The following is a 14,931-nucleotide window of genomic DNA, read 5'->3' as shown; positions in this document are numbered from 1 at the left end:
GTTTAGCTGGAAAACGGTTCTACTGTACAGCTTTCTCCTTCGAGTGGGCACATTTCAGCTCATATATGGTATACGGCAAGCAGCATCTTTTACTCCAGACACCATAAGCTTACACAGCTGTATCGAGATAACATAGACTCTGATACAAATGACAGACAAACTCAAAGGATCGATAAGTGATTCGGCATTAGTATCGAAAACCAAATGGAGGCAGCAACTGTTTTAGAAAGTGTCTGATTGTGTTATACAGAGAGGTTTCACTAGAGCAGCGTTCTGTTATAGGTATGTCTGTACTAACAAACGTCAATTGCTGTGAACAAATACACTCCTGGAAATTGAAATAAGAACACCGTGAATTCATTGTCCCAGGAAGGGGAAACTTTATTGACACATTCCTGGGGTCAGATACATCACATGATCACACTGACAGAACCACAGGCACATAGACACAGGCAACAGAGCATGCACAATGTCGGCACTAGTACAGTGTATATCCACCTTTCGCAGCAATGCAGGCTGCTATTCTCCCATGGAGACGACCGTAGAGATGCTGGATGTAGTCCTGTGGAACGGCTTGCCATGCCATTTCCACCTGGCGCCTCAGTTGGACCAGCGTTCGTGCTGGACGTGCAGACCGCGTGAGACGACGTTTCATCCAGTCCCAAACACGCTCAATGGGGGACAGATCCGGAGATCTTGCTGGCCAGGGTAGTTGACTTACACCTTCTAGAGCACGTTGGGTGGCACGGGATACATGCGGACGTGCATTGTCCTGTTGGAACAGCAAGTTCCCTTGCCGGTCTAGGAATGGTAGAACGATGGGTTCGATGACGGTTTGGATGTACCGTGCACTATTCAGTGTCCCCTCGACGATCACCAGTGGTGTACGGCCAGTGTAGGAGATCGCTCCCCACACCATGATGCCGGGTGTTGGCCCTGTGTGCCTCGGTCGTATGCAGTCCTGATTGTGGCGCTCACCTGCACGGCGCCAAACACGCATACGACCATCATTGGCACCAAGGCAGAAGCGACTCTCATCGCTGAAGACGACACGTCTCCATTCGTCCCTCCATTCACGCCTGTCGCGACACCACTGGAGGCGGCGGCGGTGCACAAATGCTGCGCAGCTAGCGCCATTCGACGGCCAACACCGCGGTTCCTGGTGTGTCCGCTGTGCCGTGCGTGTGATCATTGCTTGTACAGCCCTCTCGCAGTGTCCGGAGCAAGTATGGTGGGTCTGACACACCGGTGTCAATGTGTTCTTTTTTCCATTTCCAGGAGTGTAGTTAAGTAAAGTAAAATGGGACACTAGCCACTTGCAGTGCGGACATAGAAATGAACACAATACTTTTACGATAAGCTGCAAGAATATTTTAGTTGAGAAAGAAAAGTCATTATAGCCTAAATTGTGACATCCCAGAGCGCTAGGTGGTAACAGATCTCGGCGCTACTATAGGACCAAATGAAAAGCGTCTCAGAAATTCAGATTTAACGTTATCGTATTTCCAACGGCCAAGAACATATATTTTTTGTTTTCTAGCAATACACATTCAGAGCAAAACATGGAAGTATCGTCGAATTAAATCGAGCTCTGTTACACTACCGTACATACACCCTAAGACAAAAAAAAGACTCACCACGAAGGAATTAATCGAATGGGACGGAAGCCGTTATATGTGAGCTACATGTACAAATAAATGCATGATTATAATTTCAGAAAAAACGTACGATTTATTCAAGAGAAAGAGCTTCACAAATTGAGCAAGTCAGTAACGCGTTGGCCCACCTCTGGCCGTCATGCAAGTGGTTACTCAGCTTGACATTGACTGAGTTATTGGATATCCTTCTGAGGCACAGCGTGCCAAACTCTGTCCAACTGATGCGTTAGATTGTCGAAATTCCGAGCTGGTTGTAGGGCGCTACCCATAATGCTCGAAACAGGGCCCTGCCCACAGAGCTCCAAACGTTCTCAATTCAGGAGAGATCCGACGACCTTTCTGGCCAAGGCAGGCTTTGGAAAACGTGAAGGCCAGTATTGAGAACGCTGGGAGGTGAAGAGGACGGCACAGGAGAGTAGGTCAGGATGGGCCGCTTAATACCAGGAAGGAAAGCTGATGACAGGAGGAAATAGTTTCTCCTGGACTAGATAACACATTTCTACAACTCCACAGTGCTCTGATTTGTGCCCTTTCGCTCATTGTGACAGAGCTATATGGACAAGGAAATCCAAGCTCCAACACTCTCCAAATATCCACGCAGAGCAGATTCCAAAGAGCGTTCGTTCGTAAATTGGCAAGGAAAGATAACCGACGATGCCCTACAGCTGTTCCCGTCTCAAAGAGAATTTTTAGTCACAAGGTGTGTACTATGCTAGCGTACCTAGAAGTTTATCATGGTTGAATTTTAGCAATAGCCCTGATATGAACTCGTAGGAGACCTCGTAACCGTATGTGGCGAAATACCTGTGAGACTCTTTCCTCCTGTACAGGATGACTTTTGGTGGTACATCGTCCTTGCACTACATGTTAGACAAACATTGCGCTGCATCACCCAACTGCAGTTTAAGCCCCACTGCAATTGTGCACACTTACTCTCCCGTATCTTCCACAGGCTCCAAAACGTATGATTAGTTTTCACACGCAGAAGAGTAATTCTTAGTATTGTGTTTAGGTAGGAACGGGGAAGAAGTTGTTTTAATATGCTGAAAATCCAAATCTCATACATGTGCTTATTAATGGCACAGTGAAGCACATAACGGCATTAACCACGACCAACGCACACATCGATGAGTGGCTCTCTATCAATGGGCTGGAGATCTCGGCTGAGAAATCAGCAGTCGTTCCCTTCTCCAAGTCGACGACAGCTCGCACTGAAGATCACATTACCTATGGCAGGGACACCTTCCAAATAAAATCTCACGTTCGATTTCTGGGGATGGTTTTTGACTCTCGGTTAAGCTGGGCGCCCCACATCCGATCCACCGTTACCAAGTGTGAAGAAGGTTTAAATGTAATCAGATCACTCACTCGTGTCTGGTGGGTAGCGCACCAGAGTGTTTTACTCACCATGTACCGAGGGAAATTCTATCTCGATTAGACTATGGCTGTCAATTCTATCACACTGCGTCAAAGATCCATCTCTCCAAATTAGATACTCTTCAATATAGAGCCATTCGTACCTGTCTTGGAGCCATGCGATCGACGCCCACCAACGCCCTTTTAATAGAAGCGAGGGAGATGCCCTTGAGCATTAGGCGCAAAATGTTTTCGGACAAACTCTACATTCAAGGCATGGCCATTATGGGCAGTTCCGTCTATCAAAGTAGAGACTGCATTTATCGACTGTGGATTGAATCCCACAGAAGGAATGAAGTGCCAGCCGTTTTTGCCAGCTTTAACACTTGGTCAACTGACATACATTCTATACGACGTTCAGCGCAGCTACCTGTTTTTGAATATCATCTTCCAACGCTCTGCTCCCAGATCCCAGTCCATTATTTAAGTACGACCTGACTGGACAGTACTAATGTCAACGTTGGCTTCAATAGTCTCGTTCAAGCACAATGGCCGGATTTTCTCTGTGTATATACCGATGGCTCCAAAATTCCGCAAGAAGAGTGTACAGAATGCGCTTTTTTCTGCCCTCAGATCCAGATCCGCAAAACCTTCAAACTGCCTACGAGCACTTCTATTTTTACGGCGGAGACAGTGGCAGTTTTGGAAGCACTTAAGTTTGTCTCTATCACTTACTTCCCCAAGATATTGATAGTATCTGACTCGCAAAGCGTTCTTAAAAACATTCAGTACAGTCGATGGAACAAAACAACCAACAGTTATATCTTGGATGTGATATCTGAATATATTCGCAGCACACGCACGGACCGGACAATCCATTTGTTGTGGGTATCTTCCCACTCTGGTATCCTCTATAATGATGAAGTTGATGCATTAGCCAAACAAGTGGCAACCTTAGGCACCGTCCTGGATCTGCACCTTCCTTATACAGACTACTTACGTGAAGTCAAGGATCACGCAAGACAACAATGGCAGGAAATGTGGAACGTTTCTCAACAGACAAAAGGCGGTTATTACGCATTACTACAACCTCGGATTCCTTCACAGCCGTGATTCATGAGGACACATCTGGACCGATCCACCATTTCTACCATCATAAGACTCCGCTTCAAACATGCCTCTTTCCCACAACATCTACATCGGATCAACGTTTACAGTTCACCAGCATGTGAGTGTGATCCTGAGTCGGAAGCTGATGTCAACCACATCTTATTTATGTGCCCCAAATCTGACCGTGAACGGTTGGTCTTTCTGAAGACATTGCTGAGTATGGGCTACCATCTTCCTCAAACAGCTTCTTCTCTTTTGTGTACTAAAGACGTTCGTCTACGTAATACCTTCAACCAGATCAATAAAATAATGCTTAAAACATGTTCTGCATTCTTCCTGAACAAGCTAACTGCGACAACATTTCACTACAACTGCTATTTCCTCTGCCCGTGATCAACCCTTAACGCTGGGGGATCTTTGCCGTAAAATGTAGACTTGACTAGCCTCTGTGCAGTGCAGCATTTCTGACGCGTCTGTGCGCGCATAACTAAACGATGCAGATATTATGTGCGTGTCCTAACACATCCACAAACAAGAAAATTATCTATAAAATTATGTACACACATCTTTGAAGTAGAGGGTTCATAAAGGTGAAAATACAAGATTCTGTTTTGAGAGTAGAAGGTAGTATGCTGTACATCATGCAGGAATAATCACTTTAAGAAATTTGTGCCCAAGGATCTGGTTCTGTAGCTGTATGAATCTCCTGTGGGAGCACGTTTAGCAGTGTATAAGACACCTGAGAAAATCAGACTTCGTCTGATTACTGCCTACAGTTCTGGTGACAACTAAAGTAGTGATCCAAAGTTTACAGGGCATTTTCGGTACCTCTGGACCTCCGCTATCTATAGTAACTGATACTGCGACTCCATTTACTGCACATACCTTCAAGAAATTTTGCCTGGGCGTGGGAGAGCGTCATGTAATAAAAACAACCTTGAAACTTCCTGGCAGATTAAAACAGTGTGCCCGACCGAGACTCGAACTCGGGACCTTTGCCTTTCGCGCGCAAGTGCTCTACCATCTGAGCTACCGAAGCACGACTCACGCTCGGTCCTCATATCAGCGCACACTCCGCTGCAGAGTGAAAATCTCATTCTGGAAACATCCCCCAGGCTGTGGCTAAGCCATGTCTCCGCAGTATCCTTTCTTTCAGGAGTGCTAGTTCTGCAAGGTTCGCAGGAGAACTTCTGTAAAGTTTGGAAGGTAGGAGACGAGATACTGGCAGAAGTAAAGCTGTGAGGACCGGGAGTGAGTCGTGCTTCGGTAGCTCAGATGTGAGAGCACTTGCCCGCGAAAAGCAAAGGTCCCGAGTTCGAGTCTCGGTCGGGCACACAGTTTTAATCTGCCAGGAAGTTTTATATCAGCGCACACTCCGCTGCAGAGTGAAAATCTCATTCTGGAACAACAACCTTGATACCTTAATTCATCGCATGCAGATCACATTCATAGAAATCTTAGAGAGACCCCAATAGCCTATCACAGCAGTAACAAAAGTGGATGGTTAATGATGGAACCAAAGTGGATGATTAACGATGGTATTTAACACCATGCCTCGTGAAAGTAATCACCTTGCCTTTGGGCTACTGTACAGCAACTGTGCTATGCGATTTTGGTCTGCTGATGACCTCTTCCCTCAAAAGAGAGATTATCAACAGATGGTTGCACAATGGAGTTCGGCTAAAAAGAACATTCAGCAGGTTCATAAGAGGGAAGCCAAACACTGTAATATAAGTGCGTTGGACACGAAGTTTTTGTTAGGAATTTTTCAGGCTGTTAGCAAGGCCTGTGAAAGGGTGAGCAAGATATTATTGCCCAGATATAAGGTTCTATTGGAGATTAAAAGGTTTCTTACCTCCTTCATTGGTTTGTTAAGTGATCTAGTTACGGGAAAGGAAATTAGGGCTCACCTCTCTGAGATTAACCTAGGTTCTCAAGACTAGTCTGATTCTCCATAGTAGGTTGCCGGTTTAGGGGGGGGGGGGGGGAGTACGAGCCGAGTGTGGCACTATTTAGAAGAACAACAAGGGCAGAGGCAGTTGCCTGGCAGCTAGGCCATGAGCTGCTGATATGTGGCGATCCGCCCATGTGGAATAAGGGTGAGCATGCTGAGCTGAGCTGTATTGAGGCGTTTCAACCTATGGGTTATGGACGTGCCGATAACATGTCTATGCTCTATGTACATCAGAAACACAGAGCTATACAGTAGCCATAATGAGTGCATAAGTAATTGTGGCAAGCAGCATTCATTTGCGAATGGGTACTGTAACCCGATGGATACTATGACTGGCATTATTTGGCGACTACTTACATGCAGTGTGTCCATAGTGTGTTAATAATGAATGTATTGAGCTGGTGGTCCACAGTAATGTTTGCTGTAGAATTTTATAGCTCTTCAACGAGTGTATGTGGTCAGTGGACAGTTTGGATGCTACATATTGTGCAGTACGATTAACAGTACTGTTGCACAGATGCAGGCCTGTAGTAGCTCCTGTTACTAATAGAAGACATGTTTTTCTGTTTGTAATACTGATTTGTTTCATATCAGTTTCTGAGATATTTCTTGTTCCTTGTATGGGTTGCTCGACTGTGGTTCAAGTACCAAGTTGTATCTAATAACAGTATTCAGATGGCAAACATCTTGGTTCCTGAAAAGTAAAGCTTCATTTTAATTGTATTTATCTTCTTACTACTCTTAAGAGGTTTTAATCGGTTGCATGGTAATTTCTTGATGCGTTTGGACTAAATATAATTATTAATTTGCTTGCACCAGCTTGTTGTCTTGTGCTTTACCTTACTGAACATGGTGCTAAATTAAAAGTAATACTCTCTTATCATTCCTTTTTTATGCTTTGAAGTAAAAATTAGTACAGGAAGAATGATATTCGATTTAAATCAATTTAATGAATGAAATTTAGTTTTTAGAACAGATCATTATTATGCTTGTAGGATGCTACTTAATTATGTGACCAATAAGTGGATAAATAATGTACTGTCAATCCAGACTCAATCATCTGATTCCACTCTTTTGCCGTAAGAGTCCTACTTCACATAACAGTACTAAAGTTTACTTTGTTTCGGTACAAGAATTATTCCAGACGGTATTTAATATTTAAAAATCATTCCAGTGACTTCACACAATATTTCTATCTGCACAACCCATTTAAGACTGTTTAAGTATCATTACACGTGATTAATAACGTAGTTCACATGAATGTGTCTATGAGTTTTTTACTATTGACATGTTAAACTATTATTATATAATTTCATTGCTGGAGGATATTATTGACAATATCTACAGTCTTCCAGTTATCACATGAAGAGAATTATTTTTTCGTCTAATTTCAGTTTCAAAATTGTGCACTCCAAAATAAAATACTCCCATCATGTGTTTACAGAAGTTTCCTTACAACACGACGTCAGGTTGTGTGGCGTACCCGCGATCATCATTCGTATTTAGGGTATGGAAGTAATAAATTCCGGCGGTTATATTATAAGCTGCCTAATTTGGGTGGCCGTTGTGTCCTCACTGCAACTAAGCTAGGCATCATTGGCATTAACCTGGAACTTTAATTTCACAGTCTTGAACGGTTTCTTGCTAAGTTTGTGTTAAGAAATTGAAAGTATTCTCACATAATTATAGACAAATGTGCTTCGCGTAGGTATCAGACGCAAATATTGCCGTTGTGTGGCTATATGCAGGAATAAGTTTCGACGGCGACATGGGATTCGTCCTACCAAGTTCGACATCCATTGCACTCTTGCAGTACCAGAAACTTGTGGTAAACATTTGGGGCAGCCTCAGTAATAGGAGCTGACGTAGTTGCACCGCAGTGCAGGCGGTGTCGAACTATATTTGCTGACTCAGAAACATGTCGCCATAGTGCTAAACTCCTGAGTGTGCGTGACTGATGTGGCAGTAATGTATGTACCCATCATGAACACCAGGTGTCTGTTCAAGAAGTCGTTAGTGGAAATGGGACAGTTCACTTCACCTAGACTCTTCTCCACCTGTCCCTCATTGATCACGTGATACAAAACATGCTTTATTGAGGTTTCTTTTTTTTACAAGACAAGTTGCAATCTCATCTTACTTTTGGCCTCAACACGGCTTGGCTATTCATGTCATAGAAAAACGAAACTTGAAGTAGGTTAATTAGTTCATTCTGCACAATACATTCTATTCCGTAGAATTGTTATTTACAAACAAGCCTCTTATATTTGAGACTTTAGTATTGCGTTTGATTTGATGTGACCCAACACAACTTCCTCTCCTGCGCCAATCTCTCCTAGGCAGAGTTGCACTTACACTAAACATCCACAATTATTTGTTTGATATAGTGCAATGTCTGTGTTTTCCTACAGTTTTTGTCCTCTACGGTCCTCTCTCGCACAATGGAAACTATTCTATGACGTCTTAACGTATCTAGTGCAACAGCATTGCACCATGATATTTCATTAAACTAAATATTATATTGTATAATGTGAACTCGTTTGTAAATAATGAGTAAACAGCCATATCAAAACTAATTATCTCAATACATTGTGAAGTAACATGTTCCATGAGATAACTGGTTATTGAGAAAGTGCTCTATGAAACCTGTAACTAACTATCAAACTGGGAATCAGGTTTGGGAAGTGTGTTCATTTATTATTATTTTTTGTTTGTAAATATAGATTTTGCTGAATGAAATGTGAACAGCTATTGCAAAAGAAATTAAGACACCAAGTACGCAAAAAATCATTGTGATTAGATATTTCATAATGGTGTATCTTAAAGGTTTTATTCTCAGAATAAACATTGAAAAACCATAGATAGACTGACATTGAATTTTAATACTTTGGCTAACAGCCAGCCTAGTTGTCTATGCTGCTCAGCTTTCAGAGGTCATAGAGTAATGGCTTCGAGTCTTAAATTGGCGTGTGTATGTGTGTGTGTATGTGATGGTACTTCTTGTTATTGCGATGTCAGCGTCGGTGACGTTCATACTTAATGCTGACATAACTGTCACAAATGACAGGCAGTAAGGCGTTCTCCACTGGGATGTAAAGCAAACAGACTCATCAACAAAGCGAGAAATTACAACTCAAAAACATAAAGAAGAAGAGCCGTAACAAGCACATGTATGAGTGTAATCAGGTAGCATTAGTTCAAGTCTTTCTTCCACCACACCAGGAAGATCACATCATATGATCCAAGTCATTTTTTGTGTCAACTTTATCCAATAAGTATAAGCTAAATCTGCATATTTTGCAGTAACAAACGTGTAAAATACATTATTTTCTCCGACGACAAACATCACATTCATACACTGAGAGATGAAATTGGTACTGTTTTGGACTAAACACGAGGAAGAATGGTTACATAACTTGATTTCCTTCATTTTCCTGTGAGATGAGGAGATCAAAATGTAGTTTCTCAGTGTTGAGACAATAAATGAGAAGTGAAAAGATTTTATTCTGAAAAATTTATTTTTTAAAGTTTTTACATTCCATTACTATGGATACTGGTGGCGTGTATGGGTAAAGTTGTTGGGTTTGGCTCCAGAATTCAGTGGCCATACTTTCCGTAACCCCCAAGTCCTCCAAAGCCACTGGCAGCTCCACCGTATCCTCCAGCAAGGCCACCACTGTAGCCTCCTCCAAGACCACCACCAATGCCTCCTCCGATACCGCCGTGGCCAGCGCTGACTACATACGGCACTGGACGCTTAACGACGTAGGGCTGAGGCACTGGGACAGACACTGGGGTGGGGACCTTGACAGGGACGGGCACAGGGTTGTCTACAGGGACAGGGTACGGCTGCGGTACCTGCACAGGGACAGGCCGGTCCACAGTTACCGTGAATGGGACCTTCACAGGCACTCGAACGATCCTCTCCACAGGGACTGGGACCCGGACAGGGATTCTGTTGACAGTGATCTGTGGTTGTCCCCCTCCAATGCCGGCCCCGATGCCACCTGCAAGGCCGCCTCCGAGTCCACCAGCGTATCCACCTCCGTAGCCGCCACCATACCCGCCTCCATAGCCGCCGCTGTAGCCACCTCCCAGACCATAGCCACCGCTATAGCCACCCAGCGAACTGGAGAGTCCTCGCTTCTCTTTCACCGGCTGCTCCTCCTCAGCTAGGACGGACAGGGCCAGACCACACAGATACACGCACACCTGTTGAGAATCAGACATTTGTTGCCAAACTGTTACGATAGTTAATAGAGCTGCGAATACTAATTTGTTATGTTGCATGTTTACAGACCACAGAAATTCCACATATATCTGAATAAAATAGTTTCACTCTTATGTGTTAACTGTTTTGCGTGCAGCACTTGTTTCTATTGCATAAAATCAACTGTTACTGAAAGAGAAATGCAATTAAATTTCCTATGAAGCTATGAAAATTACACGTAGAATGTAGAAATTGCGAGTATATACAAGTAAATGTGTATAGCAATGCGGACCAGAGGGCTATACAAAACTTCAAGTCATAAAGGTTGTGCCGATATACGAGGTTGGTGCCTAATTTCATTACATGCCGGTATTCTGGTTGCTATGGGGTTATTTATCGATTGTCACTTTTTATTTGTAGTTCGATGTTGCTAATTTACATATTATTGTTCTGTCATTTGGAGGTCCAAACAAAGTAGCAACTCTCCATACATAAACCTGTGCGCGTACACAAAAGATAATGTTATTTATCTGGTGCAATGTACTACAAACTGTTTCCCTGAGGTGTAACCATCACTGCTGACATTTATTGTCAACAACTGAGACGTCTTGCAGAAACTAAACAATAATAACTACCAGGAAGACTGGTTGAAATGATGCTACTCCACGGTAACGCCCGCCCGCATTCTGCCAGACTGATAGTAGTTGGGTTCGGAAGTCGTTCCGCATCCATCGCATTCAACTGATCTTGCACCCTCAGATTTTTACCTGTTCCATTCTCTATTGAACAGCCTTCAAGAAACGTCCTTTCCGGATGAAAATGCGCTGCGAACATTGCTCGACGAGATTTTCGCTTTAAAACCACGTGATTTCTACAGTCGCGAAATCGAAATGTTACCCAGCGCTGGCAGACTGTTGTAAGCAGTGAAGGAGAATAAACTGTATTGTTGATGAATAGTCTGTGTTATGTGTATCTGCTGTGTTTATTAAACTCACGAAAAAACGCTTCCAACTAATGCAACAATCTAATATACAACTATTCTCTGGCGTTTCGTCTCTGACTGCGGGAGACATCTTTAGAGATAAAATGGCAGTTACCTTTTTACTTCTGAGGACAAATGAAGCTCGTGAGCCCGGAAGTCTTAACAGAAATATACTCTAGTGATGAAAGTCTACGTAGCATTATGATATCAGATTTTATCTGAAATGAAAAAGTCTTAACTGATAAAATTTTCATGCATGTGAATTGTAATTTGCGAATAGTTTGTTATACTGTTTAAACTCGCGACTTGTTTTGTGCACTGATACGCAGATTGGACGTAGCGACCGAGAGCGTTTGGAGCTACGGCGTACTCTGACCCCGTGATATGATGCTTAATAATATTTCAACGGTATATTGTCGTGTGAATTATGTTGAAACCTGACGGCATGGAACTGTGAGTTCCAGTGCCGAGTAAACATTGTGCAACTGCGCTTGGACTAGGTGTACTAAACTGGACTGTTAGTCTTTAATTTCACATTTTGACATTTCGCAACTGTTTCTGTCGTAAAATGTCATTATTATGTCATTCACTGTTGTTCGCAAGACTTCTGAAATGTCATTAAGAAAAGTACATACTTCTATTAGAAATAGCCGCAACTGCTCTGATGTAGACTACACAGAAAATGCTCGAATATTACTTATACGGCAAGATTCCTCGTCCTTTCATGTAGCTGCATCATTACAAACCAAAGGTCGATGTCATCTACTATGCGTGGCCATGTTACATAACACAGATATATAGTAGATTACCAACTTTTCGTAGACAGTATACGATGTTTCCACATGTTAGCATTTTTCTGGATACTTCTTATACTTATGACAAAAATTTAAAGATACAGTGCACATTTCTTGTGTCAAAGATGTGGAAGGGTAAAGAGAAAGTGTTGCTACATTATGTGATGATATAGACAATTGAGACTCCTTTTGAGAAACAGGAAACTACTGTTACACTGTTTTTCACCGTTTCTGATCACTTAGTTAAGCTCTTTAACAGGGCAACGGTTATGGAGAGTAATTGGAACCAGATTCCCTGCTAAAAAGGAGCAGCCCTGTTATATCTAAGTGGTTTCTTCCATATTCAAATAATTAATGTCCAGCATGTGGTGGGAGGAATAATGTTTGACTCATTGAAAAGAAACTTTTGCTAAAGACGATGAATATATGGGTAACCAGTTTTACAAGTTTCAGAAGTTACGACTAAACATACAGGATTGTGACGCTTGTAATACTTGAAATGATTTCCCAATAAATTAGCGCACCGTAGATGAAATATGGAAAGTCAATAAAGTAAATTTTTTATACCATCTGCAAGCAGGAAAATTAAAGGATAAATTTTAAGTATTAATGAAATTGAGCCTTGAATAGCCTATCGAAATAATTCTTTCCTACGTAACTAACGAACGAAATTATACTTAGACTGTATGATACTCACATTCAGTACTTAAGCTACAGGTAGCAGTGAGATGAGAAGTATAGGAACATAAAATTCTCATTTCTAGAGAAAATATGTATCTCCGATTGCTTAACTGTATGTTACAGTTCAGTTGCGTAATATTTTAATCATTTCTTTCCGTTCATTGAATGTTAACGGGAAGACTAGCACTTTATTATTCTCGTTTACATATTTTTTTATTAGTGCAAGTCGATCTCCAGCGATAATAGGGGCCTTATCTCAAGCATTCGGATTGTACCTAAATTCATTAAGTGAGGTGGTTCAATGGTCCCGAGAATTTGTATTTGCGAAATAATAAGCTGTATCATCCTATCTGAAGTTTTCCGTGGTTTCCGTAAATTAGATCAGACAATTACTGGGATGGTTGCCAGAACAACACATGGTCAATCTTTTACTCCGTCGTTCCAGTCTTAGCAAGTATGCCGTTCTTGTAACCTTGACGTCAAATTCGTGTTAGATTCTAATTTTTAAAAGGGTGTCTGAAGAGGTGTTCGTGGAATTGTGTTTCCGTTGTCCATTAGGCTTTTTCTTCGAGTGTCTGATAGTTCAGTATTCTTCGAATTGTGTTTCCGTTGCCCATTAGGCTTATTGCTTCGAATGTTTTATAGTTCCGCTTTCTCGGTATTTTTTGCCGTGATCTCTCCTTCTCAAAGAAACCTTGACCTATTTCTTCGCTTCGTGGAGGAGTGCTGCATATGGTTCAAAATTTTGGCGTTGTAATCCTCAATTAGTTCGCTCGATGTTTCTATTGAATGTGTATCCCATACTTAGGTACATAAATGCATCTACAGTAGACTGGTACTAGGGCGTTCTATTGCAGCAAGTATTTACTGTTGGTACTCACCAGGATCCTCATTGCTGCTTGCGTGTTCTGCTGAGAGCGAGCAATGACTGATGCTATTCCGAGGTAGCAGTGGGCTTTTATACCCGTAGCAGGCCAATACCCGCCTACTCCCCCACATTCACCAGAGCGCAATTACGGCGTCCGGTTTCACAGAAACTGCACAGCTACGTAACTACCTCCGCTGATACAGGAGCTATGTGGAGCTATGGAAAGTAGTAATTTGTCAATACAAAAGTGAAGAAGATCTCAGATCTGCTGGTACTCAGAGTACAACAGAAAATCAGTGATCACAACGCCGTTACGGCATCACTGAATATGGCTGTAAATATTAATATAAAGAAAGGCAGGAAGAACCTCCAGCTTAGGAGGAGTGACAAGAAACAGATTTCAGATCAACTGAACGGCCAGCACGAAGCAATCATCTCGAGCACTAACATCGTTGAGTTTCTCTGAGAATTACATTGAACAATTACTTCATGAGCCCACACGAATTGTAAATGGTTGCTAAAACACACTTGACCTCTTAGCCACAAATAATCCTAATCTAATAGAGAGCGTCATGACGGATACAGGGATTAGTGAACACAAGGAGGCTCAAAACCATATCAACCAAAACACAAAATATATCTATTTAAAACAGCAGATAAAAATTCGCTTGATGCCTTCTTAAGAGAGAGTCTCCAATCCTTCCAAGCTAATTATGTAAGTGTAGACCAGATACGGCTCAAATTCAAAGATACAGTATCGACAGCAATAGGTAGAACCATACCGCATAAGTTAATAAGAGATGGGACTGATCCATCGTGGTACACAAAACACGTCAGAACACTGTAGCGGAAGCAACGAAAAAAGCATGCCAAATTCATAAGAACGCAAAATGCCCAAGACTGGCTAAGTTTCACGGAAGCTCGAAATTTAGTGCGGACGTCAATGTGAGATGCTTTTAATAGTTTCCACAATGAAACATTGTCTCAAAATATGGTAGAAAACCCAAAGAGATTCTGGTCGTATGTAAAGTACACCAGTGGCAAAAAACAGTCAATACCGTCACTGCGCGATAGCGACGGAAATGTTACCGATGATGGTGCCACTAAAGCGGATTTACTAAATACAGTTTTCCGTAATTCCTTCACGAAAGAAGACGAAGTAAATATTCCAGAACTCGAAACCAGAAGAGCTGATAGCATGAGTTACATAACAGTAGATATCTTAGGTGTTGCGAAACAACTCAAATCACTTAAGAGAGGCAAGTCTTCCGGTTGAGATGGTATACCAACCAGGTTCCTTTCAGAGTATGCAGACACA

General features: G+C 42.2%; 1 protein-coding gene across 1 annotated transcript in view; it reads right to left on the bottom strand.

The window, feature by feature from the left end:
• Positions 1-14,931, bottom strand: part of LOC126151382 (shematrin-like protein 2) — a 310,746-nt gene that overhangs the window by 199,063 nt on the left and 96,752 nt on the right. Inside the window, exons 5-6 of the mRNA XM_049915937.1 lie at positions 13,627-13,679; positions 9,883-10,290 (exon numbers count right to left, since the gene is read on the bottom strand). Coding sequence (XP_049771894.1) covers positions 9,883-10,290; positions 13,627-13,679 — 461 coding nt within the window. The remainder of the gene's footprint in view (positions 1-9,882; positions 10,291-13,626; positions 13,680-14,931) is intronic.

Source organism: Schistocerca cancellata, chromosome 2, assembly GCF_023864275.1.
Source record: "Schistocerca cancellata isolate TAMUIC-IGC-003103 chromosome 2, iqSchCanc2.1, whole genome shotgun sequence".
NCBI lineage: Eukaryota > Metazoa > Arthropoda > Insecta > Orthoptera > Acrididae > Schistocerca > Schistocerca cancellata.
The sequence above is the reverse complement of the archived record's forward strand: the minus strand, read 5'-3'. Positions and strand labels throughout refer to the sequence as shown.